The following is a 27,285-nucleotide window of genomic DNA, read 5'->3' on the forward strand; positions in this document are numbered from 1 at the left end:
CCTGAATCATAGCACTAGATCTCCTCCTGAAGCAGGAGAATTGCCACGAATCCCAGGCCAGCCTGGTCCACAAAGAGAATGCTAGGCTAGCAAAAGCTATGTAGCAAGGACCCTGTGTCAAAACAAGTAAGCAAGCAAGCAAGCAAGCAAGCAAGCAAGCCACCACCACAACCAAGAACCCTGAACAAATAACTGGCAGTTGAATTACACAAAGTAGTGTACTCCAGCAAAACCCACGCGAATGGGTACGAGTGTTCCCACCAGTACCAGAGACAGACTAAGGAGCACCATTCCTTTGGTGTTTCCAGTGAAATATCCAAAAGAAATGAATCAGAGGTCCCAGTTAAGACCTTAAAGAGTACATGGGAGAAATTCCAATTATTCCAAACTCTTTAGTAAACCAAGTGTTTGCCAATAAGAGATAAGCAAACGTTTTCTTTGGGTAACACTGGTACTTAGGACTGCACCGTAGGGTATGTCTCCTAGGATAGACATACACGGAGTACTGCACATTCCAAAAGCCGACTCTCTCACACTCCTATGGCTGCCCCGACTGCCTTTCCATCATCCAAGACAGAAGCCCAAGTGTGCGCAATACGCTGGCTGCTGCCATCCTTAAGGAGTTACGCCAGGCAGGAGTGCAGTCACGTTGGAAAATGTAACCATAACAACCAAGCACTGAAACGCTTACTGGCATAACCAGGACACGTTGTCTTCACCCAGCTTGTAAATGTGGACCCTTCCATATTGCACACATTCAATTTAAAGCTCACCAAAACTAAGGCAATGCGCTCACCTCTGCTCTCCAGATTTTAAATTCATTTTGGATGACTCAAAGAACTGAGAGAAACTGAAAAGTATTTTTCTTTTTTTTTTCCCAAAAACTCCTTCCAAAAGTCTTCAAAGGTAAGTTTTCTTCAGGACAAAGCAAAACCAATGGGACATTGACTAATGGACAGAGCCAGGCCAGTTTACCACATCTTAGCATCATGAAAAGGTGCTTTTTCTACAGTGAGGCAGCTGTTTGCTTAGTCAAATATTATTTATGTTCAATATTAAAAGTCTGACCCATGCCCAGATACAGACTGCCGACTTCATGGCAGAAACTATCTTGATGCATGAGGGGCTGCCAAGTCACCGAATGGGTTTTCTTTCCTTAGATTTCTGCAGGCAAAACCTATCTACCACACAAATACATTCTAAGCACCAGCTAAAAGTTCATCGTAATTTTGCACTAGCTTTTGTGTTATCATTAACTTAGTAGTTAAGAATATGAAACCAAAGTAGCTTATACTATCCTTTTTATTGAAGAATTTTTTGGGGGGTGGTGAGGGTGGTGCTGTAATCTTCTATCCCTTTAGATTTTTAAAACTTAGAAAAGTACCTTGAAATGCTTTTTCTTTTCTTTCTTTAATGGTTTTTTTATTATTTTTTGGGACTAACTTCAGTGATGTGGATAGCAGATTTTGGACAGTTCGTAGATTACGGGGACTCCATGTGAAGTGGCACACATAATAATTTTATTTTTTCCCCCAAAGGAAGACCCNTGCAGTCTGAAGATAGTTGACCTACTTTGTCCAAAACTAACACATCCAAGAAAGTCTTGAGAATTAAGAAGCAGGGCAGGGCTTCTACTTTTATGGAGACTGACACATAAAAACTAGAATAGTATTTTCTTCCTAAGCTAATTCAGCATTGCTTTCATTAGAAAACAATAATGTGCTTTGTTTACTTGGATATTTGCTTTAAAGGAACGATTAATTCCCCTTTCATATGCTGTTAAGTAGTTAAAACAGCTCAGCTAGGTAGACTGCTTCTCCGAATACTATCNGAAACACATTTATCTTTGGAAAGAAAGATAAGTTATAAAAACACCGTATCGCCAAAATGCAGCGATCTTGACATATTCACACAGGAAGTGCAAATACACATGGCCATTCAAATACAGACTTATAAAGACAATGAAAAATACCCAAAATAGCAATTCTCTATATAAAATTTTATATTAAAATATTGCTCATAAATAAGGTGATATNATGAANTCTATTTCCCTCTTAAAAATTCTCTCTAGTAGTTTAGGTGAATATAAGACCTTACTAGGCTTCTATTGTTTTGACAACTGAGTTACAATAAAAATTGNTCAATAAAACACTGTAACAGAATATTTAAGTAGTCACATATGATAAAAGTTAGGGAGGGGCATNTAGTAATTATAAGAAGTCCCCCAATGAAGCCAAATGATTGANTAACCTGGACTAGAGTGATCTGCTTTATTAGATAAAGATAATGAGTATTATCTTATGTTTTGCAAGTACAACAACCATAAAAATGGACCATGACTTCCTTGCCATGTTTTCTCGGTCCGTATGCTTAGTAGAGCAGTAGAGGATAAAGCNGGGCAGCTACGTTCCCTTCAGTGGTTCATGGGTAGGTGTGACCTCGTCCCTGTCCGTCCCACTTGGAGGCATGGCAACTTGGAGCAGTTCTTGAGGAGTTGCTCGATAGCCACGTGACGGACATGGAGCTCTGACNCCAGAGAGTCCTTCTCTTGCACCTGGTGTGTTAACTCTTCAAAAACCTCTGTGAAGATTTGAAAAGCAATTTCGTTTTTAGTGCACAGAAAGCTAACGCTAAGGCTCCATCTTCAGTAAACACAGGTACAATGCATCAAGCCATTTTTAATAAGGAACGTTTCCTTCTGAGCCTATCAGCGTTGATCACTCTATCACACTTCATAGAGGAAACTGCGATGCTGTCTGTTCTCCACTCCACCAAGTGCAAGAAAGATTCTAAGTATATACCGCAGGAAAAGTGGCCACCACTTGAGTCATCTCTCTCCACTATAACCAATAAACCAATCAGTACATAATGATCTATGACATAAATGTTCATTAATATCCAGGTCTAGAAACTCCTCAGACTTGGAACAGACTACCTGGATTTTTAAAACCTGGTCTCCTACGATTAGGAGAGAGACCTGAGTCAGGCAAGTAATCCAGACCTAGGACTTGAATTTTCTATTATGGGTAAGATCAGTGATAAATGTGACCATCTACAGACGAGGTCCTATTTGTGAAGAACGCAGAGTAGGCGTGAACTGGGATCGTCAGTGCAAGTTTTAGTGCTTTTCAGAAGCTGTGTGCTGAAAGCTTTGCACTTGAGTCTCCTACTGTCTGAATGCATAACCTCTGGAAGTGACTTAAAGGTCTTCAAAGTATAACTAACTGCTTCACTTAAATGGAAGGAAGCTGGAAGACATGACAATAAATGCAGATGATGATGATGATTATTATTATAGAAAATCCTGATGTCTTTATGGACAAAATACCATGTTTTGTTGGGAATCTCAAATATTCCATGCAGGTGTGCTGAGGTGGGCCCAGAGAGACAGAAACAGGGAATAAGGAAAAAAATAGCTATGTTTTAGTAATAGTTGCATCAGATAACCATAGGAAGTTATCTTACTACGTTTGATGGGTTTCAAATAGTTCATAGTTTATACAGATAACCAGGGCTAGCACTACTGCCTTAAGGAACTATCAGGACGTATATCCCAGAGTGCCCGATGCCGTGAGTGGCCCTCGATGAAGTCGATGATGGACAAAGGCAGAGGTTACCTGCGGTCTCTATTCTACTTAGGTTGCTTTTCCTGAAGGCCCCAAAGAACTTAACCTTTCCTGTTTGCCTCCCAAACCTCAACAGGTCTCAATGTGTAATTCCCTAACTTCAGTGCTGCAGATGCTAACAATGTCCTGTCACAGGGGAGAGTCGGTATCGGCATCTTTCCACATAACAAGCATTGAGACAGAGTCTTTACCCTGGATTCGCTGTTGGAGCTTCGCACTCAGTTGTACTACTTCAGCAAGAGTCATCGAATTCACTGAAATATGAAAACACAGTTAGCTGTTACCACACACAGCCTCAGAGAGCAAGCTGCCTGCCAGCTTCTTAGGTAAAGAACGGGCAGTGAAGTCCCTCATTCAACATTCAACCGAACGCCAGGTTTTGTTCATTGGTTCTTAAAGGGTAGCAAATTCTAACCACAAAACCCTCATAGGAAACACATACTGGAACATCCTCCATCCTCCACAGGAAACAGTTTGAAAAAATAAAGGTGGGTAGTGTGCCCGTTGGATTCTGGTCTCTCCTACTTCCATCTTCTGAAGTCCCAGCCACTGTCCATCCACACTGACTTTATTAGGCATTAATCAAGTCATGTGAAATGTCTAGCTAGCAAAACAACCTTGACATGAAGAATCAAGAAGTTGTCTAAAGACATAGTCAAGGACCCTTCTGGATCTAAAATCATTTCATTTAAGCCAATTAAAGTCACCTTAGTGAGATTTTGTAGAAAAGATGCAGGCAAAAGCAGTCATTTTAAAATTGAAAACAAACGCCCATGTTACCTTTTAGGCTTTCCGTAAATTGTCAGATGTCTGTCTTTAAACTGACCACCCCTGGGCCAGTTAGTCTTATAAGGGGTTAGCAACAGGACAATGTATACCGGCCAATAGTTCCAGTTACATAAACAGAAGGAACCCTGAAATTTCCAATCAGTTTGCTGATTCCATTCCATTTGGTCACTAACAAGGGCAAAATAAATGATAGTGGCAATGAAATGTGGTGTGTAATGAAATATATAGTTAAGAACCCTCCAAAGAAGTTAAGATATCTCACTTTTGTTGAGGTCAATTTGTCACTTAAAATATTATGTTCACTAAATCTGTAATCCGCTGTTGTAATTCTATACATACAACATAGACACACAGACACACGCATGTGTAGAAAAACAAACAAACCCCAAACCAACTACCACCCAACCGTCCGTCCCCCAAAAAGGTCAAACCACATACTCTTCACCTTTCTTCATCACACACTACTCACTCACATTCTTCACGGCTGTAACGTGGATTCTGGGTCTGGATATTCCCGTCTGGACCAGAGCTTGTCTCTTCTGTTTTCTGTGCCTGGTTGTGACTGTGAGTCCACAATGCATCTGCGTCTTCCAATATACCCAGCCCGAAGTCTGTATTTTCCCTGTGCTCCAGGATTCTTTGCGCATAGCTTGAGATGCTGCCTGTGTTTCTGGCTGAGCCTTTTGCCGAGTACTTTGGCACCTGAGAGTCAAACTGTGGGAGCAATTTCTTCTCTGGCTTATGCCTGAAATTCAACAGGGGATGCTGGGAAGTTTTGGAACACTCNGAATCCAAATCCAGATTTTTATTTTGGGCATACTGCACAATCCAGTTTATCTTCTTACTCACGATGGTTTTAACCCCTTCGTAAGTACTTTTGGAAAGCTTGGAACGAGAACAATCCTGGTTTGCTATTAAATGGTATTTTTCAAAGCAGTCTTTATGGCCTCTCAATGATTTGGTGTGTAAAAGATTAGACTTTGGCACTCCTAAAATGACAAGAAGACAATGAAAACTCAAAAAATGTTCACATTTTCTTAAGAAAACATTAGTTTAACTACAAAGGAGTTTTAGTGAAGTCTTGATAGAATTCATCTGCAAATTTGAAGCAGATAAATACTCAACGTAGCCTAATCTGTTTCCGTTTAACTTTATATGAAAAATATTGTTATTGAGTTACTGTACATTTGCACTCCATGTGTGTGTATGTTCTCATAGACTAGTATGCTGTATGTGTGGAGGCCCAAGTTCAACCAAGTGTGTGTCTCTCTTGGATTGCTCTCCATCTATTTCTTAAGTCAGAGTCTTACTGAACTTGGAATTCAGTGGAGAGTTGGTCTGGTCCATGCCCCGCCCCAGCCCTCACACACTTATCCACGCATTCCAGGAATTGGAATCAGGGCCCCATACTTGACTGAGCCACATCTTCAACTCAGCAGCACTGTTTGCCTGACCAGAAAAGACTTTCGAAAAATGTACTGATACAATTGGAGTCTTCGTCCGGTGACATTTTAATGCATACAATATAGAAACACACACTATGGGTCCCAGCGATCATTAATCTTTGTACATATTTACAAAGCCTTCTTTTACAACGTTCAATGACAAGAATGCTCAGGGGTTGGGGAGATGCTTCGGCGGACAGGCTTGGCGTTCCTGTGTTGAGGATCCGAGTTCAGATCCACAGAACTCACACTGAGCTCTGGCCTCATCAGGAGACCTGGCCTTAGGAAATAGAGAGTGATCTTAGGAAATACTGAACATCAACCTCAGACTCCCTCGTGATAGATACACTTAGGAATCTGCACACATGTGAACACATGAACACAACTGTATACACCTCAACCATGTCTGGCACCCCCAAACTTCCCCCACTCCCAACAAAAACACAGGCTAATCCAGGCTGCAGAGCTGGCCCCTGAGTCATGAGAGTAAGAGAACTGGCCATGTTCCCCACTGGCTGTAACAGTCCAGAGAGCAGGCCCTGCAACTTGCCTGGGCAGCACAGTAGAGCTGACCCTGCTGGTGTGGGTGAGGATGAGCCAGCTCCGAGGGCATGAGATTGGCAGAGCTGGCTCTGTCCCTTGCTGGCGGTGGCATTAGATGGGCCAGCCCGGGAAGGGCAGGAGTGCTCGCCCCAGCGGTGTGGTTGTGGGAGAGTTTGGTGGGACAATCTGCTCAGAGAGAGCTAAGGTCCAAATCCGGTTTGAATTGACCCAACTCCACATCTATCCCATCAACGAATGGCTGGAGTGTGTGGAGTCCCAGATTTAATAGGACATAATCTCCACGACACAGGGCAACAACAGCTTATCTGAGGGTCCCAGTGATTTTCTGGTATTGATGGTGTACAGAACTCAGAGACCTCGTTCCACACCAACAACTCACTTTGATGAACATTTGCAAGCCAAGAAATGTGGACTAAAGGGTAAACTGTAAGACACACTACAGCTTCCCAAACCAGATTTTTTTTTCCTTTTGGCAGGGAGGTTGCAAGTGTGGAGGTGGGTACAAGGGGAGGGGGAGATGAGTGGAATTGGGGTACATGATGGGAAACTCACAAGGAACCAATAAAAAGTTAAGAAAAGAAAACCAAAGCAGAGGATGGATATACGCTAATCACATTCTTTATAGAAAGTGTATTATCAAATCCACACTCTTGTCCCATTCCCTCATTTCCAATCCCTCCCCCATTCTTCCACCACCAGTCCACTATTCTTCCCTAACTTTTCTCTAAAACTCATGTCAAGCCCACTTAATACTTCTAGCAGATGCACGGGCACAGCTTTTCTTTATGTGAAGAAAATGGCCTCTGCCACCAGTCATCTATTGTTAACAGTTCTTCAACTATGAAAGAGGCATCATGACACCCTCTCCGCTCTCCCACCCAGCTGGGCTTTGGTTTAACCTTGTGCATGCTGTCATAGCAGCTGTGAGTTCATGTGTAGAACTCTCACATCCCAAACAAAAACAAACAAACAACAAAAAGGAAAAACGCACCATTTCACTATAGGCACCCACTGCCTCTAGCTCTTCCTACCCATCTTCTGAAATGATCACTGACGTGTGACATAGACGTCACGCTTAGGGTGTCTCTTACTCTCTGTCTTCTGACAGGTTTTGGGTCTCTGGGTTAATGGCCATCTATTGCAAAAATAAACCTTTATGATGAGGGCTGACAAATTACTGATCTATAGGTAGAAAGATAAGTAGTATAGGTAAAAAGATGGCCTAATACTATGTTCATTTATCAGATAGTAGAGGCTTCACCTCTGGGACCTAGACTCTACCAGCCATAGGCCTATGATTTACAAGCCCAATGTATGAGATTTGGTACCAGGCATGAGTTTGTCTTACAGAACTGGCCTTAAAGCAGAGCAAAAAAGATTGGTTACTCTCATAACACTGTTGCCGCTGTTGTAACAGTGGGCATTATTTTGCCAGGGCAGCCATTACAGTTGGATAAGAGTAGTTAATACTTTTCTCCTCTGGTAGCACGCACAGTACCTTCCAGCACTATGTAGAACACACAGTACCTTCCAGCACTATGTAGAACACACAGTACCTTCCAGCACTATGTAGAACACACAGTACNATGTAGAACACACAGTACCTTCCAGCACTATGTAGAACACACAGTACCTTCCAGCACTATGTAGAACACACAGTACCTTCCAGCACTATGTAGAATAGACAGTACCTTTCAGCACTATGTAGCACGCACAGTACCTTCCAGCACTATGATGATAGTCAGCAGGGATGAAGCATTGGGCTTTGTACCAGACTGATCAATGTCAATATCCTGTAATGTCTGAGGGTCTATAGGACTTCACTACTAGTTACACTCTCTCTCTCTCTCTCTCTCTCTAATATATATATATATATATATATATATATATATATATATATATATATATTTAACCCAGAGACCCAAAACCTGTCAGAAGACAGAGAGTAAGAGACACCCTAAGCGTGACGTCTATGTCACACGTCAGTGATCATTTCAGAAGATGGGTAGGAAGAGCTAGAGGCAGTGGGTGCCTATAGTGAAATGGTGCGTTTTTCCTTTTTGTTGTTTGTTTGTTTTTGTTTGGGATGTGAGAGTTCTACACATGAACTCACAGCTGCTATGACAGCATGCACAAGGTTAAACCAAAGCCCAGCTGGGTGGGAGAGCAGAGAGAGTGTCATGATGCCTCTTTCATAATTTTCATTCATATATATATATATGAATGAAAGCCTTATCAATATAGTGAACTCCTTCATTTATTTTGTAAGAGAAATTAAAATGTCTATACTTTCCGCAGTTCAATTTTACACTTATTAAAACTGATCAAGGTAATTTTATCTTCTAGAAGGAATGAATCTCACACAACACTCATACAGCACTAAATACATTAGCGGGTATAAATTTAACTCACAGGTATTCATGACACACTAAGAATAATAGAAATATTTTGACTCCCTTTTTACAGTTATCAGGTTTTTTTTGAAGCTTTTCAAAATATAGCATACATTTTTCAAAATCAAAGGGTATTTCAAAATAGTCCTATATTTTTATAATGCAAGACATAGTATTCAAGCCAAACAGTGCTCCCTCTATACTGAAGGTAAGTCACGCATGGAGTTTTAAATGAATGCCTGCCAGAAGGATTTTTATCTAAATTTGCATGAAAATAGAGCCAGGAGACCCACTGAGATGCGAGGTTTAAATGACAAAAACCATCAAAACACATTTCAAGGACCATAAAATGTTATATTCCTTATTCTCTCCTAGGTTCAAAAGCTCAAGCTGTAGTTTTGGTAATCGAACTTGAAAGTCTGGTGAGTAACGAGATAGGTGGAAGATTTGTGTTTCAGTGCTATCAAGGAAGGAATAAAAGTGTACCGCCAACCAACACCAGGACTTCGTCAGCTGGCCCCAAATCCCACGCCGGGTAGGTAGCCCATCAGCCCCACACCCTGGATACGTGCTTTGTATAACCTACAACTTTTGCTGTAGATGGTCCTACTGTAGGCTCGCTGAATTCATTATGTCGACATGAAACTCCTCTGCTTCCATTCTCAACACTGAAACCCCACTCACTCTGGGGGTGTGGAAACCCCTGACTGTTCGGGAAAGATACTGGAGCATTTGTTCTGAGAGCGGCTCCTGTCCCATGGTTAGATGCTCTGCTCCTCATCTTAAAGGGGTTTCCTCCTCCTCCTCGTGTTCATCTGTAAACATCTTAAACCCTGCTGCACCCACTGCACCCCTGGGAATTATCCACTCCTAGCTAGTCCTCCGTTCCTCTAAGAAGCTTTCTCTAACCAACACACCTAGGTTAGCTTCTTACACCTGCCTGGTCTTACGCCTGCCTCTCCGTTGGCTTTTTTTTCTTGCCAGCTAAGTTCAGTGTAGAAAGGGGCCATTATCTAGCTTACTGATAGGCATCCGGGAGTCTTAGTTTCTGGCACTCCATAAAAAGTAGTTAAATGCATCAGAGAAAGTTAAGAGTATTTAAAACGCAGCAGCAACAATGATAACCATATATATGCCTTATTTTACCAATGGTCACGTATAGACTACTTCACTGCGGTCTTACCCATCTTACTTAAAGGGTACTGGGAAGTCTGGGCAGCTTACTCAGGGGATAATTAAGGGCATCTTTCAGTGACATCATTCCTATACTTAAGTCCAGAGGGCTGACAGTCTAAGAAGGGGTGAATGGCACGAATACACAAATAGATTCCTCTGCTATCAGTCTGCCAAGAAAATCATAAGGTTTACTTCATTATATATTTTAAACAGCCATTAACATAAATATACAACAAGGGCTGATTCACAGAAGCTACCACTTGTTCAGGGACACCTGATCTTTTAACAGTTTAGGTCAAATTATAATAAAAACTTAACGCCACTGAATTTTAAAATTCGATTTGAAAATATTTGTAAGCAGACTTTAACTATCCCATTTGATAGCAAATTAAAAAGTAAAATAATACCATGATGACCTTTTACCATTCATTTTTAATATAGAAAAAAAATGTCTCAATATAATAGCAACATGCCCATCTTAAGTGATTGTGGTTTTTCCAATTTACCATTTCAAATTAGCATTGGAGAAGTAAGCACTTCTATCATGATAAACCTCAGGATTGAAGATGTACTGGAGAGAAGCTGAGGCACATCACTTCAAAAGGATACTGAGGCCGTTGGTGAAGGTCTAACCTTGGTTGCAGTGGAGACACCAGTATATTGGAGATGCAGGATTAGAGGGCATTTCCCAAGGCCAGCCGGAAGTATGGAATGGAGCTGTCCTGAGCCTCCAAGATTGACATTGAGAAGTCGAGCTGCTAAAGGCCTCTGGTGCCAAGGTCGTAAGTGAGTTAGGCACTGAGCTACCCAATGACGGAATGACACTGTTAGACTTTGCTTTTCTTTAAGTGTGCCTTATGGCCTTGTCCTTCCTTCTTGGAAGTATTGAACGGACTTTGGATTTATTTTCCAGGAGCCTAAACTTAAGAGACTTTGTAACTTTAAAGAGAAACTGAACTTTGAAGTGATGGGAATTTCTTTTTTAAAACAAAACAAAACAAAACCAAAAAACTAAGACTTTTAAGGCTGTACAATTATTTTATACCATGATATTATCATAAGATCTTGGGGAACAAACAAGAAAGGAAAGGTTATAGTTTAAAGTGCTGTGTAAAAGCTGGCAAGGAATGGGTTGTCATAGCTTCAGCTGCCAACTTGACAGAGTTGACAAATCAATAGAAAACAAACCACAACACAGAACTTTTACTTAAGCCTTTCTTCTGTGTTCTAAAACTCTCCTGATAACCCATCTGGCAGGTTGTTCTAACAATCAGTTTCTTTCTCTCTTTAAAATAAAACTGCTTATATCAAAGCCCATAGAGGGCCCCAAACTAGTCAATTGTGAATATTTACCTGTAACTGCCACTGTCACACTTAAAATTGAGGGTATCCCTGGGCTTTTACTTAATCTGCTTATTGTGGGAATACAATGCCTCTTTCTAAGAGAGACGATACTCCCAAAGTCATTTTTTGAAAAGCCATAATTGCCAAAACTCTTAATATGTTGTACAACCATCCATCCATCCATCCATCCATCCATCCATCCATCCATCCATCCATATATTCATCTATCAGTTCGATCTATCTATCTATCTATCTATCTATCTATCTATCTATCCATCCATCCATCCATCCATCCATTCATCCATCCATCCATCCATCCATTAATCCTTACCTATTGCAGATCCTCCTATTTATGATAGCTCACAATGAAATCGACTAAGCAGTCTTTTCTTGGAGGTGTGCCAGCTGGTGCTGTCATGAAGCCTGGTCTTATACACACTGTCCTCACACATGTCACACAGCTTTGCCTCGTGTATTCCTCAGTCACATTATCTGTCTACCTAGGGTACACTTACTTATCAACTGGACCCTGATTTGATTTTGTGGGGTTTCTTATTAGCAGGACTGTGGAGGTTTTTTTTTTCCCTTACTCAGATGAGAGAGTTATGACTTAAGGTCCAGGTTATTAATATTAAGTAAAATAATTTAAGCATATCACCTTCAAACAAAACAACTATTTGTGTGGTAATAATCAGTAGTATTGCTTCCATTTTTTTTTAAATGGAGGTCCATATTGGAGGTTAGATAATTTCCAGAATTCAGAGAGATTTGTTTTGATAAATGCACCTTGGCTGCTAAGAGAGAAGTGCTTGTACATGCTAAATAATACCATGCTTGTTTAAGCAACTGTTAATTATAAAAATGACTGGATATGCATACAGCTGCAGTAGAACAGATTAAAATGAATGAAAGTGCACTTCTTTACTTTTGAGGAGCAGATAACGGAAGAGCAGCCCAGTCTGTAGAGGTGGTGCCCTCACAGGGCCAATACCACACACACACTTTTTGTTTGGTCTCTGAATATCTTAAAAGAGGAAAAAGAAAAAAACACTACACTCACAAGCAACTCTTGATTGCTGTTGTTAAATCAGGTCAGCCACCAGCTTGTATAGAAGGCGGGCAATTTCATGGGAACAGAGACCACATTCTTCAAATCAAGACAGTCCATGCCAGTGCCTGACTGAAATCACATACATCTGTGTGACCTCAAAGGTTCTCTCTTTAATGTATGTTACAGCTGTAGTCGTATTCGTCTAGATGGACTGGTTAGAACAATGTTTGACACACCCAGTTTGACTATATTACCATGCATCCATTGAGCAAGCACTGGGCAAACTATGGTTGAAAAAGATATTACCAATTGTTGCTGAACACTGCCAAAGTGTTTGAGTTGTCTATCCTATCATGGAACTAAAGGAGAGAAGGCAGGCCTGGATCTAAATAGGTCCTTCCTAAACTCTGCAGTACAGGTCCCTTAGAAAGCTTTTGTAGTGCCTGCAGTGCCTGCAGAACAGTATGAACAAGGAGAACCCTATTCTTTGCCCTCTCGGATGTTTAGCTAATTCAAGTGACACTTAAATGACTAAATAAAGCCTGCTGTGTTCAAGGTCTTGACATTTGAAAGCAAGGTAACCCAGCATCTCTGTACTGGGTAGCAGATGGAATTCTTGGCGATCACGTTGAGTCAGCACGCAGACAGGCTCAGCCACCGTCCAGTGTATTTGAGAACCACCGACTTAGGAGAGACATACAACAGGTGGCCCTATAAGGGAACAGATTCAGCTCAGGGCTGGTTGTGCCAGGCTCAAGTTTTTATGTGCTAAGAGGATTAGGCTGATAATCAAATCAGCCTGCTTCCAATAAATAAAACTATGAGGAAGAACTTCAGCAAGCCAAGAGTGCAGAGAAGTCATGTTAAAATACAACCCGCAACATCAAGTACCAGGGAAGCCAAAGGAGAAGTGGGTTCATGTATTGACAGTGGGCAACGATTTCAAAACCAAATCAATCAAACAAATAAAAATCCTCTCTCCCAGTGAATTCTACTTTTTCATTTTAACAGTTGGGGAGTTAGGAAAACACACCTACATAACAACTGTTTAGGACTAAAAGAGTACAAAAATCTCATATTCGATTCGACTCTCTAATTTGGATTCTTACTATTTTTTTTTTAAACCAGTAATAGCCAACAGAACTTTGTGTGATGGTGGTTATATTCCACCTAGGCTACTAAATACTGTAACCATCAGCCACATTAATATTTAATATTAGAAATGAGGTTAGTGTGACCTGGGCACTCAACTCTGAATTTATTTCATTTTCACTTATTGAAATTTAACCACACTGGTCAGGCTGCTGACTTGGCCAGGACAGCTCATGTACAGACAACTGATTAAGAAAAGAGACTTAGTAAGAGAACGTGGATGAAAGCCACTACCATCTCTTTGAAAGCGTCACTGTAATGGGGTATACCAAGTTCGAAACCACACAGAATAAAAAGGGCTAGGTTTGCTTTTCAAGAACATTAAAACACACTAAATTCAGATCATTTAAAGTGGTACAATTAAATTAAATTACACCATATGAAGTTTTAAGCCAACAATCCAGGTTTTTAATCCTCCATATTCAAGTTTTTCACTAAATAGATTTCATTTCATTGTTGTAACATTTATGCTATTTTTGTATGTGAGGTTACCATATAAAGCAAAATTAAGTTATAAAGCAACAGAGCATAGTTCTGGGTACAACAGACTTGGCAATTTTAACCATCCACTGATGTGGCATATAGGTATCCTAACTTTCAGAAGATTGACAGTGTCTCAATGCTAAAATTATAAAGATGAATGTTATTTGAAGATAGCCTGAAATACACTTTCATAGTAGCAACCATGAATGGGGACAAGCCAGCCAGACCCAGAAGTGGATTTGAAACTGTATTGGTTTGTTTATGCTTGGGCTAGGGAGTGGCACTATTAGGATGTGTGGCCTTGTTGGAATAGGTGTGTCACTGTGGGTGTGGGCTTTAATACCCTACTCCTAGCTCCCAGAAAGTCAGTCTTCTCTTAGGGGCCTGCAGATGAAGATGTAGAACTCTCAGCTACTCCTGCACCATGCCTGCCTGGATGCTGCCATGCTCCCACCTTGATGATAAATGGACTGAACCTAGGGACCTGTAAGCCAGCCCCAATTAAATGTTGTCCTCCTAAGAGTTGCCTTGGTCACGGTGCCTGATCACAGCAGTAAAACCCTAGCTAAGACAGAAACTAAGATGAACTGTGGTTCATCTTCTCAGTTACTGTCTCTTCAGCCAAGGTTTGGACTGAGAAACTGACTTTCTTAACAGGTAGGAGAGACAAAGTGACCCCAGATTATTACTATAAAACAGTAGTTCTACAACTCCATATCTTTGCTTACATTTGAACCAGACCCTCACGTTCCAGGTAAGTATTTTTTGAGTGTTCTGTAACATCCTCCAATTATGCTGTGGAAAGCTAAAGCTAAACCTGTGTTTTAGACCAACCTGAACCAAACGGATGTGGCATTTTGGCAGCAGACAATTCAGCTTCCCTTTTCTTTGCTCAGTCATACAAATGTTTCTTTTTATAACATTTCTCAACAGAGATGAACACAGGAACCAATTAATGTTGGAGCAGCGACCCACAGACATATATTTTATCTTGGGTGGCATAACCATCTTTAAGTAGTGTGGCTACCTGTCATAACTACCTCATCATAATTCTAGGGTAAAAAATAACTTTGAGCTAAACGAACAGGAGAGAAAACTAAGGGAAGCCAACTGATTGCACGATGAAACAAGAATGGGTTTTAAATGACAGAGTGCATGGTATCAACTTAGTGGTGGGGAGACATGAAAGCACACGATAAACCTACCTTCAGTGCCCACATCTTCTCCTGGGAATTTAAGCTGCATCACAACAGGAATTTCAGCAGGCAAGGGAAAGAGCCGTGTCACAGTGTCTCAGCACCGCTACACTGGAAACTAAGCAAGCAGTTCTCAAGGCCATATGAATACTTTAAAAAAGCTGATGTGTTAAAGAGTGACCTACTGCCTGGGAAGAATGCTCCTCATGTTGTATATGAAGATACTGGGTGGTAATGGCGTGGGCACTAACTTTCCTTTTATAAGTACAATTTCCCTCCCCACATTCCTTTGCCCAGAAGATTCAGCAGTAGAAACTCTGAGATCAGTAAACACACTGGGTGGTTATGAACCCCCCCTACTCCCTTTCCTTTCTGTATTTTGACTATTTTGTTTGAGAAGAACAATGCCGCTTACATTTTTTTTTTCAAGATAGGGTTTCTCTGTATAGCTCGGGCTGTCCTGGAACTCACTTTGTAGACCAGGCTGGCCTCGAACTCAGAAATCCACTTGCCTCTGCCTCCTGAGTGCTGGGATTAAAGGCATATGCCACCACACCTGGCTGCTGCTTAAATTTTAAGTAGGAAAAATTCAAAACACCACAGACATTTCTGAAAAGAAACACAGTCTGGTCTGAGAATGAACACCGGTGTTCATTTGGTCAAGACAAACTGGGCTTAGGTTCTGGGCCATGTTTCAGCCAACTAAGAAAGACACGAATGACAAAGGCACTGGAAGGGACAGACCCATTCATTCTTAAAGCATATTATACTAAAACTTCTGTTGAGTTCTTTCTTGGCTAACACTGCATCTAGCAGAACATTTAACCTCAAGGGTATACAAGCGACCCCCATCCCCCCTAGATGTAAAATCATAACCAAAATAGTTTTACTTACCTGTCAATCCTTGGTGGAAAGCCAAGAAATAAAAGGGGCACTGGGGAAAAGTTGCTAAGTGAACAGGGCGTACACTGTCTGCTGCTTTCGGCTTAAAACAACCAACACTGCCTGGCCCTGCTGCAGGAAGAGGGGGGTCAGATGCAGAGGTGGAAAACCTGTGACAGAAAGGCCAACTCCTCAGCAATTCAAACTTCAACATCCACAGAACATGAAGCTACGGTGTTAATGGAAAAGGGGCCCAGTAACCCAGTAACAGCAACGCCTAGGAGAAATTGGACTCCTTCAGCCCAAACCACAGGACTAGCACGTCATCACATACTACACCCCTACACTAACACACACACACACACACACACACATACACACCCCTAGATCCATCAATTCTTCTCTGCCCAAGCAAGGCTACTCTCCCTTCATGGTCTTATTCATGAGTCTTCCTCACTTCATACATACTCCAAGAGCTCAGCAATTACATTCAAGGAGGAGAGATACATAGTATTTAGGGCACAGGGAATGCATGAGGTCACTAAAGGCATAAATAAAACTAAGACAGGAAGAAGGCAATGGAGTCTAGAGTTACGCTGGAGGGCGGATGAGAGGCAGGGGTTAAGTTAAGTTAAGAGGGCTCCTGGAATCCTGGGCTTGGTAGTACAGGATATATATATATATATATATATATATATATCCCAGCTATGGAAGAGGTTGCCTTAGGAGGTTGGCAAGTTCAATGTCAGCTTGTCTTACTGCACATTCAAGGGCTGCCTGGAAAACTAGTGAGATCTCACCTGAAAATTAAAAAACAAAACAAAACCAAAACCCCCCAAGAACTAAAAAACAAGAGGTGGGATACAGTTCATTGATAGTGCAAGTCAGATATCTAATTTAAAAAAATACTCTCTATGAACTCCGAATTAACTAAACCAAAAGTAGCTAATCATGTTATACTTAGCACGCTGCATCCGGGAGCTAAGAGCTTGACCCGGAAGAAATGGCAGGGGAGGGCTCACTGACGAGTCATAACCAAACATATGCAGGATGAGGCTTGTGTTTTAAAGAGTCTTCTTGGTCGTAGAGACGGAGAGGCCTCGGTGCGGGTGTTGTGGTGAGCAAGAGGAGAGGAAATAAATGGCTTCTGAAGGAGAACCCATGAGGGAGTAATGCTGTGACAGAGGAACAGCAGAAGCGGAAGTGAGAAGCCTGCTTCCGGAAGTGAGAAGCCTGCTTCCGGTCTGCAGCTGACTTGCCTTTGCAAATGAGAAAACTATTACCTGCTGCGGTGCAGGGCAGAGAGCAGTGCTGCGACTCCATTTCAGCCCTAACTCTTCACTTCCTGCCCTCATTTTCTCCACAGGCCAAGATTCTGTGCGTGTGATAACAGAAATCACCTTTTAGTCCCGAGTGGTTGACTTTTATCTAACATCTGGGGAAACTTGTTCATGATTTCAACCGTGACACCTGTTATCAGCTGCTGGAAATAATAGTACTTTCTGTTTGGATTCAATGTTTTTGTATGTCTCGTAACACATTTCACTCCTGGCTGCTGGGATGAATCGACCATGATTTTGCGCTAGAGAGTCATTTTTTATGCATTTGTTATTAATAATTATAATATTATTATTAATAGAGTGCTCTGGGTTGCGCGGTCCACGTGCTTGTCTTGATCACCGATTTCAAAGCAGTCAAGATTATCTGCAGTGAGTGCCTACGCGGCGGCTGCTGCATCCAGAAGTAGTGTTTGCCTGTGTCAAAGGAGCCTAGAAAAGCATTCCAAGACAGCCTGCTCAAACACTGCTTTTATACTTCTAGTCAACTAAAATAACTAGACACAACTGTTAGTGCTAGCTGTACTGTGGTGTTATTCTGAAAGGAAGACAAAGCTCTTTGGTTATATTAGTAAGACTCACAGCTGTGAGCAGATTCCAGAAAGTCCTTAGGTAATTTGGTAAATAGACCAAAGTTTCCTTGTGAGTCGGTTTAGAAGAAAAATCTTAAAGGCAATTCTCTTAAGTTCTTCTGACATGGCCTTAGTAGGAACAGAATGTCATGTCCCAGGAGACATGGGCTTAGGGCTCGTTTGTGTAATAATATACATATTTTCAGTCCTTCAAGGAATGTCCTCCTGGTTCACATTAATGATGGCCATGATAATCCCAGACAGCATCAGTCCAGGAGGCTAAGGTGTGGCTAATGTTTTAGCAAGATGGTAAATGCTGGACCTTCAGGACAGCCCTTAAGGCTGCGGAAAACACGACTCTAAAGACGTGAATTCGGAATTATATACATTTCCAACTATGCAAAAATATAAGGATGAAATGTGAATTGTTATAAGGGGTTCCATGGATCTAAAGAAACAGAGGCAGCTATACTATGAGCCGGCTTGTCAGAAAGATACAAAGACAGGCAGATACAAATGCAGGCAGATTCCTGAGTTCAAGGTCAGCCTGGGATGGAGGAAATTTAGGTCCAGGTGTGTTAGAAAAGGTAATTTCAGGACTGGGTCCCCCCCAGCTAGCTGACTGTGCTTAACAGAGGCAGGCAGATCTCTGACTTCTTTTGCAATGTTAAAAGAAAATGTGAGTTTCCTGTCTTCTAAGAATTAGGGGGCTGGGGGCACGGGATGCAGATTCATAGGATGGTCAAAGGGAAACCTGAAGTAAATGACCGGATTGATATGTAAAATAAAGACTGGGTTTATGATCTGCAAGAGAAGAGATATCCAGAGAATTTTTTTAGAACAGCAAGAGAGAACTGCCTGGAGAAGCGTCAAAACACAGAGAGAAAGCAGATCAGAGAGAAAGACCCCAGAACAGAGAGATGGCAGGCAGGGACGCTATCTCCAGCAGAGCACAGGCCGCCAGCTTCAACCCACGATTTGATTGTGAGTCCTTTCTTTCACTGCTCCCTTTCCTCAGAACCCGTCTCCAAGCCGAGGCTGGTCCTTAGCATTCTTCCATGTTAATTCACAAATTAACCACTCAACCACTATTCTGCTAGTCCTTCTGTGCTGGCTGAACATGCGCTGGTCTTTACGGAATTACATAGGAAAAGGAAATGGTGCAGGAGACAAATATACCGGCAAGTCCCTGCAGCAGTAAAGTGGACAGGTTTCCACGAAGATGAGGGTGCAATGGAAGGTTCATACTGAAGCAGAGGCAGTGATATATACGCCTTTAATCCTGGTAGGTGGGAAGCAGAGGCAGGTAGACCTCTGCATGATCAAGGCCAGACAGGCCCGCCAAACCTACACAGCAAAATCCCATCCTGAAACAAGAGCAGAGAATAAAACAGAAGGGAGGGATGGCATACAGTCTGCTCATCTGAGGGAGCTTTTTTGTTTCTGTGAGACAGGGTATGGAACTGTGTCTTTTTTTGGTTTTTCGAGACAGGGTATAGCCCTGGCTGTCCTGGAACTCACTCTGTAGACCAGGCTGGCCTCGAACTCAGAAATCTGCCTGCCTCTGCCTCCCAAGTGCTGGGATTAAACGCGTGCGCCACCTCTTAAACACAATCTCAAACACACCATAATCTTCCTGCCTCAGACTTCTGTGTATGGAAATTATCTGCGCAAGCCGCAAAGCCCAGACCAGAAATGTAACCTATTAAAGGACTTTGACTGCACAGTCCTTTTGTGGCGGTAACCCTCCTGCATCATTCCACGAGGTGTATAAGACTGTACCATCTCCATGCTTCACCTCCAACAGCAGACAGGAGGAAGGATTCCAGTCCAAAAATGACATATGGCGTAGAATAATTTACCTTCAGACTCGCAGTCTCAGGTGCTCACAGATTATACAAGTGAAGATGTTTAAAATTAGCTGCAAATGTAGATGATTTGAGGGGAGAGAAATAGAAGACAATCTGCTAGATATTAGCAGGTACAAGGTCACAAGGGACCAGGGTTGAGGCTAGGCGGGCTAGGGCAAAAACACGCCAATATAGTTTTATCGAACAAAACAAATGCAACACAGTGGGAAGCAGCCTGAAGGACTAACTATAGACAATGGGAAAACCCGATGAGGAGGGACTCTCAGTAAGGAGTGCCAGTCACTATCACAGAAAGGATATCTCCATTACAGGGAAGGTGGCACTAATTATAGAGAGAATGTCACTGCCATAGAGAAGGTGCCACTCACTGCCCTAGGGTGTCACTATCAGAGTGTGTGATCTACAGTTAAAGCAACGCATGTATAAGAAAGTCAAAGAAGTGTCCTTTACCCAGTGGCCACAGCTGTATCAGTGCTGGCCTCGGAGACTTACCTGGGTCTGAGCTCCAGTGTGTCTTTTACTATCTAAGTGACTGGAGGACAACTCCACTTGGGTTCCTTCATTTTGTCACACACAGATGAGGATAAAATTATTTCTGCTCGGCCAAGATGGGAGAGATCTACGTTTGCTATAACAACTGTTAGATTTCACTTGAGATCAGTTCACAATGTCAAGGTTTCCAATCTCCACATTTTTCCTTTTCTCTCTTTCTTTTTTTTTTAATTTTTGCTGCAGTTTATCACTGAGTGAGAGGAAGTGTTACTCATTTCCTGTTGCCTATGCAGAGGAGAGTGAAGCTCTCCACAAACGGAGTGCTTACTTCAGATGGGCTCAGTCTCACGGCACTGGGGATTCCTGTCTGTTGGCCCGGTTCAGGACTGTGTATCCCTGTGTACTTTTGCAATGGTTCTGTTAGCTGAACCTCATTAGAGAAGAGAGTGGAAAGTGAGCTGAAATCAAAGGATGTTTCCAAAGAAACAGCTGTAATCAGAAGGGCGCACGATAAAGGCTTGTCTGAACTGAACCCCACATGGGCGGAGCTAGGTTCAGATTCTTACCCCTGACCTACTTACAGTGGACCTATTTTCATTACATAAACTTTTCTCCTTGACTTTCTAGTCTCAGTTTGAAAATCTAGGTTAAGTTTTAAAGTCTGGATTACCCACAAATGTTGGTTGGTCATGATGGTTTCATCGTTGTCAGGATTTGGTTTGGACCTATGTAACAGAAGAGTCAACGATTATGGAGTGGGTATTTGTCGTATAAAAACAAGTCGGGGGAGGGGGCATGGCTCTGTCAGTAAAGTGCTTGCCATGCAAGCATGACAAATGTTTGCACCCTATCGAAAAAGCTAGGTTTCGTGGCATGGCCCTCAGACCCAGAGCTAGAGAGGTAGACACGAGGACCCCATGTCTCATTGGCCAGTCAGTGCGGCTTGTCCATGAGCTCCACGTGAGACTTCAGGGAAACTGACATTCAGTGAAAGACCCTGTTTCCAAAAATAAGGTAGAGAGTGACTGAGGAAAGCCCCTGGCCTCAACCCTTAGCCTGTACCTGCCCACCTGTGTAACCCAACGTGTACAAACACGTGCCCCAAACAGAAGCTGAGATAGAAGTCTGGGGTTGATAGCGCTACTCCTTGGGCAGAAAGACCCAAGCTTTTGTTTCTTTCTCTTTTGCTTTGCTTAACACATAGTTTCCAATATCAGGCTTGTGTCACAAGCCTGGGAGGGAGGCTGAGGTTACCCCTACCATTATTTACTTATTCCCCAATAGAAGAGAAAGGGTTGTGTCAACATTGTCTCCTGTGTGGAAAGGAAGCCCTCCCTTAGTGCCACCAAGCGATTTCCTGACGTTATGTTCACTATGTTTAAGAGTTGCTGCTCCATGTAAGATTGATGTTTTACAAAGGTACAGTGTGTATTAAGGAGGCAACTAATAAGATGGGGTATACAAATACTTTCCCCCCAATATTAAAGGTTTCATCATATTGAAGGCAAAACCGTTTCCATTTTGGTTGAGATCAATTAGTGCTCAGATCAATCTTCAGCCTTGGGGCTGAACTGCTTCAGTCAAAGCTCGTTGAATAATGATTGCATTGTGAAGGCCAGCATGTAGCCATACTTAAAGGGGTCTTGTCAAAAAGCTGTAAGGATTTTCAATTTTTTTCTTTGTCCTAGCTCAGTCCATAAAACACCGTAATTAACCCAACTCCCAAGGAGGAGTGCCCCAGAAACTTATTACTGGGTAAAAACAAATGAAATTAAATCTAAGTAATTTGCTGGTATATTTTAAGCTTGGGACGATTCCCTGGTTTGTTTCTGCCTCTGTTTAGGAGAGACTAATGGCTCCCCTCTCCTTGCGTATCTCTTCAGAGATGGTCAGCTGCTGAGACCATCAGCTACTTTTGAGGCGATTTATTTGGGGATTAAAAAACAAAGAAAGAAAGAAACAAACAAAAAAAATCCAGCAGTTAAGAGAAAGATCACAGAAAGTATAGGAACAGCAATGGGCTTTATGGTTAGATGAACTAAAAATGGCATTTTAAGTTTATCTTGTAAACATTTATTTATTTTGATTTTAAGTGTATGGGCTTTTGCTTGCAAGTATGTATGTGCACTGTATGTGCCTGGTGCCCACAGAGGCCAGAACGTGGCATCGGGTCTTCTAGAATTAGAGTGTGAGATGGTTGTGAGCCATCTTGTGGGTACAGGCAACCAAAACTCTGCACTCCCTGGCTTTCCAGTTCCGTAACTAAACCTTGCTTTCCTATAGTGAACACCCTGTAGATAACTAAACCAGCAAGCAGCAAGTACTGTTAACACCTGAGCCATCTCGCCAGACCCTGGTTTTAGTTAACCTTAATACGTGGTAGTGCCTCTATGGGATGGGACCCAGGCTGTGGTCAGGTGAAGTTTGTTGCTTCCTGGCCTCAAGCAGTGGATCTGTCTGCTTGAGCAGAAAGGCGCTGGCATTTACAGCAGGGCATGGAGGAAGAACAGACGACCTTCAACACTAAACAAGCACTTCTGGCTTTCAGGTGGAAGCCAAGGATTTCATACCAACCAGTGATGAACAAAGTTATGATAAGAAACCCAGGATGGATGAATAGTTAAGGCAGACACTGGGCTCGCCTATGCTTTACTCGGAGAAAATACAGATTTGATTTGATTTTTCCTGCTAGAAAGATTCAGGAACCTAATTTACTTCAGTTTTCATGAAAGGACAAGAGATTAGGGAGAACAGACGACAGACTACGCAGAGAAGCCAGACACACGCTTGCTTGTCAGCTAGCAAAGCCAGCTTAGATGGGAACCGAACTGGTTTAGTTATCTACAGTTGTATCTATCACTGCAAGAAAGCTTACGTTACTTATCTGAGAAGCAGAGTAGCTCCGGCCTTCGGGGATCCACTCCCAGGACGGTTACTGCCTTCTGTACATTACGGGTTTTTCACTGCAGGCCCCTAAGACCTGGCTTCTGTTTAGGGACTAGAAGCAGTTTGGCTATTACGTAGGTTAGAGAAGCTACTGCAACAAACTAGATGCCTCTACGTGTACTTGATCAGTAACACTATGCCAAATCTTAGAGTGCCTTAGGACTAGATTGGGGCCTAGCCCTCCGCTTGTGCGCCTATCTCCTTAGCTCCCACGTGCATAAATTATCCTGAAGGTGAGTTATGGGCTCGAAAGTTACCCCTGGGAGCAGCTAATGTCCCTTGAAAGACATTTTTAGGTTTTTGAAGAACAGGACCACGCTTTGGGAACATGAAAGTTAAGTCAGTACCCACTCTCCTTCTAAATAGTGTGAAACCACAGGAAAAAAGACAACTCAGAGCCATGCCTAGAATACAGAGTCCCTCCAGTAAGAGCAGCCTGTGTGAGGTCAATCCCCTTTCATCCTTTGTCCTCGTTGCAGAAGTACACATGAGCACATGGCTCTTAAACAAGAGGCTCATTATTAGGAGGCTAGTGCTGATTTCATGTAAACACTCTGAAGTGTATATAATGGCGTTTTATTTCAAATGTGTGAACTAAAACCTAGCCCAGCTGTGGTGGTCCTCCAGGCATTGCATGTCACTTGGGCTCTTTGCAGAAAAAAAAAAAAATGTTTGAGAGGAAAATTTAAAGTCTCTTAGTTAACAGCAACATCACCACACTCCAGACAAAACTTTACTAAACCTGTAAATGTCCTATTCAAAGGTCCCTCTTACATCCCAGTTATAGAAAGGAAACTATAATAACTCAAGTCACTGACAAAGGTGAAGAATATACCCCATCTTCACTTTTTCCCACTGGTTTTAAAAACGTGTGAAATGTGTGTGTGTGTGTGTGTTGTGTGTTGTGTGGTGTGTGCCACAACTCACACACGGAGGTCAGAGGATGACTTGAGGGACCCGGTTCTTTCCTTCCACCCTGTGAGATCCAGGAATTAAACTCAGCTCCTGAGGCTGGGCATCGAGTGTCTTTCCCCGCATCCTGCCATCTTGCCAGCCCTCCACTGATTTTTTTTAAAAACAAGACTTGGGTGGGTACTGATATAAAAACTGACTTTGGTGGAAATCTTTCTTGATCGTCCCACAGCAGTAGGACAATATTAAACTAAACAAATGTTTATAACAAATAGCTCATCAGCGCAGTAACAATGGAAATCCATTTGTGAGCACAAGGAACTGACACTCCAGACAAACCGAGGCGGCTTTTGAACTCCACCTTTAACACACACAGAGGATGAAACAGTTCTAATCCGGATTGAGAACCGTTTTTTGTCTTTTAGACTAATAGACAACTACTATTTCAAAAAACATAGCACCGGGGTCATGTTTACACATCAAGAGCTACAACGCTCACAGTTAGTTAAAAGGCGTCTTCAGAAGGGCCAGGAAAGCAATAATGAAAACTGAGGTCTCTCAGTAGTAAAATTTTATATGGCATGATGATTTACGTATCAGGAAGCACCAATTAGGGAAAGCTGGCTGAATCAAAAACCAATTAGGATTCAGGAGGAAGGATTTCCAGCATCTATCCCACAGTTCACTACCTATTGACAGTAGATGAGTGGGATTGAGGTCACAGCCACAAGAACTAGAATGGCCGAGCTTTGAAGCCTGGGACTACCAATTACTAGCGATGTGCCTTCAAACTGCACTCCTCAGGTCTCTCAGCTTCTATTCCATCACATTCAAACGAGTCATCATAGCAGGCATCCCAGAGCTATTTTGAATGAAGATAATCCAGTAAGACGCTTAGGGCCGGGCTTGGCACAGATGTGCTCCCAGCAAACATTTGCCTGGCACAGAACAACAGCTTGCGGATGCCACTCCAGCAACCTGGAGCAGCCCACCCACCCGCCAGACCTCAGTTTCTTCCAGACAACACAGAGGCTGCAAGCTGATCGTGTCTGATGATGCCTCTGCCCTTCTAAAATGTAAACTTCCAGGAGGTGTGAGAACACACAGGGGGAAAAAAAAAAAAACTGTTTCCAAAGAGCAGAAGTGTGCCCTCTCACTGAGGCAACAGAGAACATAAATATAAACTCCACACACACACATAAAAAAAAAATCATCATTTCTAAGTCACGCTTTTAAAACTAGGTGTAATCACTACATTTACTAAAGCCAAAGTAACAAGCATACTATTTAGCCCACAGAAACTCCATGATGCTCCAAGACACACACCATTTGGAAGCTACAACATTTCTGAGGAACAAGTCCTAACAGGAATGGCAAAGTCTATGATCTCAGTGCAGGAGTGTGCTTAGCAAAAAGGATACTTTGTCCCTCTTAATAGGAAAAAAAAAAAATCATGAAAATCTTTAAAGACAAAATGAAATGTTGTTTTGAAACCAAGCCCTTAAGCATCTAGGTATTTCAAAAATATCTAGTATCTAGTAAGGTCTTTCTCCACTGACACATTAGAACCTCAAAATTCAAGTTATACTCAAATTTTTATTTGGGGGGAAATTTTAAGATTCTTCTTCAGTGTGACTCATAGATACCCCAAAAGACTTGGGGTTTCACTGTGACAATGCAAATAGAAAGCTCACAGCCCATGTTTCCTGGAAACATCTAGGACCCAGTTATCTGTGTACCCAACAGAACCTTCAGCAAAAGGTTTAATTTCTCAAGCATTTCTTTTACACTTCTCACAATGATACTGGCATCGAAAGAATTCAAAAGCCGTTTTGGTTTTTTAAAGGTTATTAATATTAAAGGAAGTTATTTGAAATCTGATATAAACAACTTAAAAAAATTAAAAGTTAGTTAAAATTCACCACATGATGGGAAAAATAGAGACTAAGTTTGGCGGAAAGGAGTAAAATTACATCTGCCCACGTGTACGGTCATGTTGATTCTTAATACAAGAGAGCCATGTACTAAATAAATATCTAATGTGTATCAGACAATACCTGCACTTCATTTCATATTAGTTAAAAGGAGCTTAACATTCTGTTATAAAGACAAAACATTTCCCTCGACTCATAACTATTGTGAACTCTCGCTTCATTTCCAGAAACCCTTAGCAGATCCTCACTCAGCACAATCTCTAGGCTTTCAAGCAGTTGCAGTGTTACCTCCAAGCATCTCAGCGTTAAGTTGTGCAAAGTAGTGCGCGGCACGCAGTTAAAACCGCAGAATCCTTACCCTCGAGATTTAGCTCGAAGCAAATGTGGCAGAAGGAGAGTGTGTCTTTGTCTGTTCCCAGTTTACAAACACTGCAAATGTTGTCATCATTCAAGTCAATGTTTACAAACTGCTCCTCTTCGTTCATAGTGCCCCTATGAGGAAAGAGAAAAGGGCAAGTTACACAACGGCAAAAACTTACTTATGGCCTGCAGTAACCGACCAAAAAAAAAAAAAAAACCCAAAAAACGAAAAAGGAGGTGTTTGCAACAGCCCCATCAGGCAAGCATCGCCATGCTTGGAGTTACAGTATCACAGTTTTACTGCGAAAAAGCAAAAGGGCTACCTAGAAGAGACACCCGCCGCCCGGGTCGCGCCGGCAGACACCGGGCCTGTCAACCAACTTCGGGTCGGTCGCGGTGGCCAGAAGGAGCCGCTGGGACGCGGCTTTGCCAACTTCTGGGTGAGCGCCTGGAGGCGTCCCGCTAACTCGGTTACCCGCTCCCTGGCTCCGCCGCGGCAAGACGCACGTGGGGACGGGGACACCCGGGAAGGATCGGCTCACGTCGGAGACTCCGCGGCCACGGACCGGAGGGTCCCGGGGGCGCCAATCGAGGATCGTGGGCGTCCGGCACGGCGTGGGATCCGTCTCGTCTGTCCGTCCGTCCGTCCGTCCCGGCACTGGTCCTGAGCACCAGAGCGGCTCAGAGAAGGACCTCTACCGTCCGGCTCCGCGGGCCACCGTCCGCGCGCCACGATCCGATCCGCACTATTGTTTCCGCC

The 27,285-nt window shown here is 42.5% G+C and overlaps 1 protein-coding gene across 4 annotated transcripts; it reads right to left on the reverse strand.

Moving 5' to 3' along the window:
• Positions 1-876: 876 nt before the first annotated feature.
• C16H21orf91 (chromosome 16 C21orf91 homolog) lies at positions 877-27,285 on the reverse strand. 4 transcript variants are annotated; one of them, XM_021184819.2, is made up of 5 exons: positions 27,068-27,285; positions 26,524-26,657; positions 4,889-5,404; positions 3,818-3,880; positions 877-2,580 (listed from the first exon to the last, which is right to left on the reverse strand). In XM_021184819.2, the coding sequence occupies exons 2-5, from the start codon at positions 26,648-26,650 to the stop codon at positions 2,414-2,416; spliced, it is 873 nt and encodes a 290-aa protein (XP_021040478.1). In that variant the 5' UTR covers positions 26,651-26,657; positions 27,068-27,285; the 3' UTR covers positions 877-2,413. The 4 variants fall into 4 exon arrangements, with proteins under 4 accessions (XP_021040478.1, XP_021040480.1, XP_021040479.1 ...); XM_021184821.2 differs by having other exon boundaries at positions 1,285-2,580; positions 27,092-27,285; XM_021184820.2 differs by having other exon boundaries at positions 1,285-2,580; positions 27,033-27,285.

This window comes from Mus caroli, chromosome 16, assembly GCF_900094665.2.
Source record: "Mus caroli chromosome 16, CAROLI_EIJ_v1.1, whole genome shotgun sequence".
NCBI classification, from domain to species: domain Eukaryota; kingdom Metazoa; phylum Chordata; class Mammalia; order Rodentia; family Muridae; genus Mus; species Mus caroli.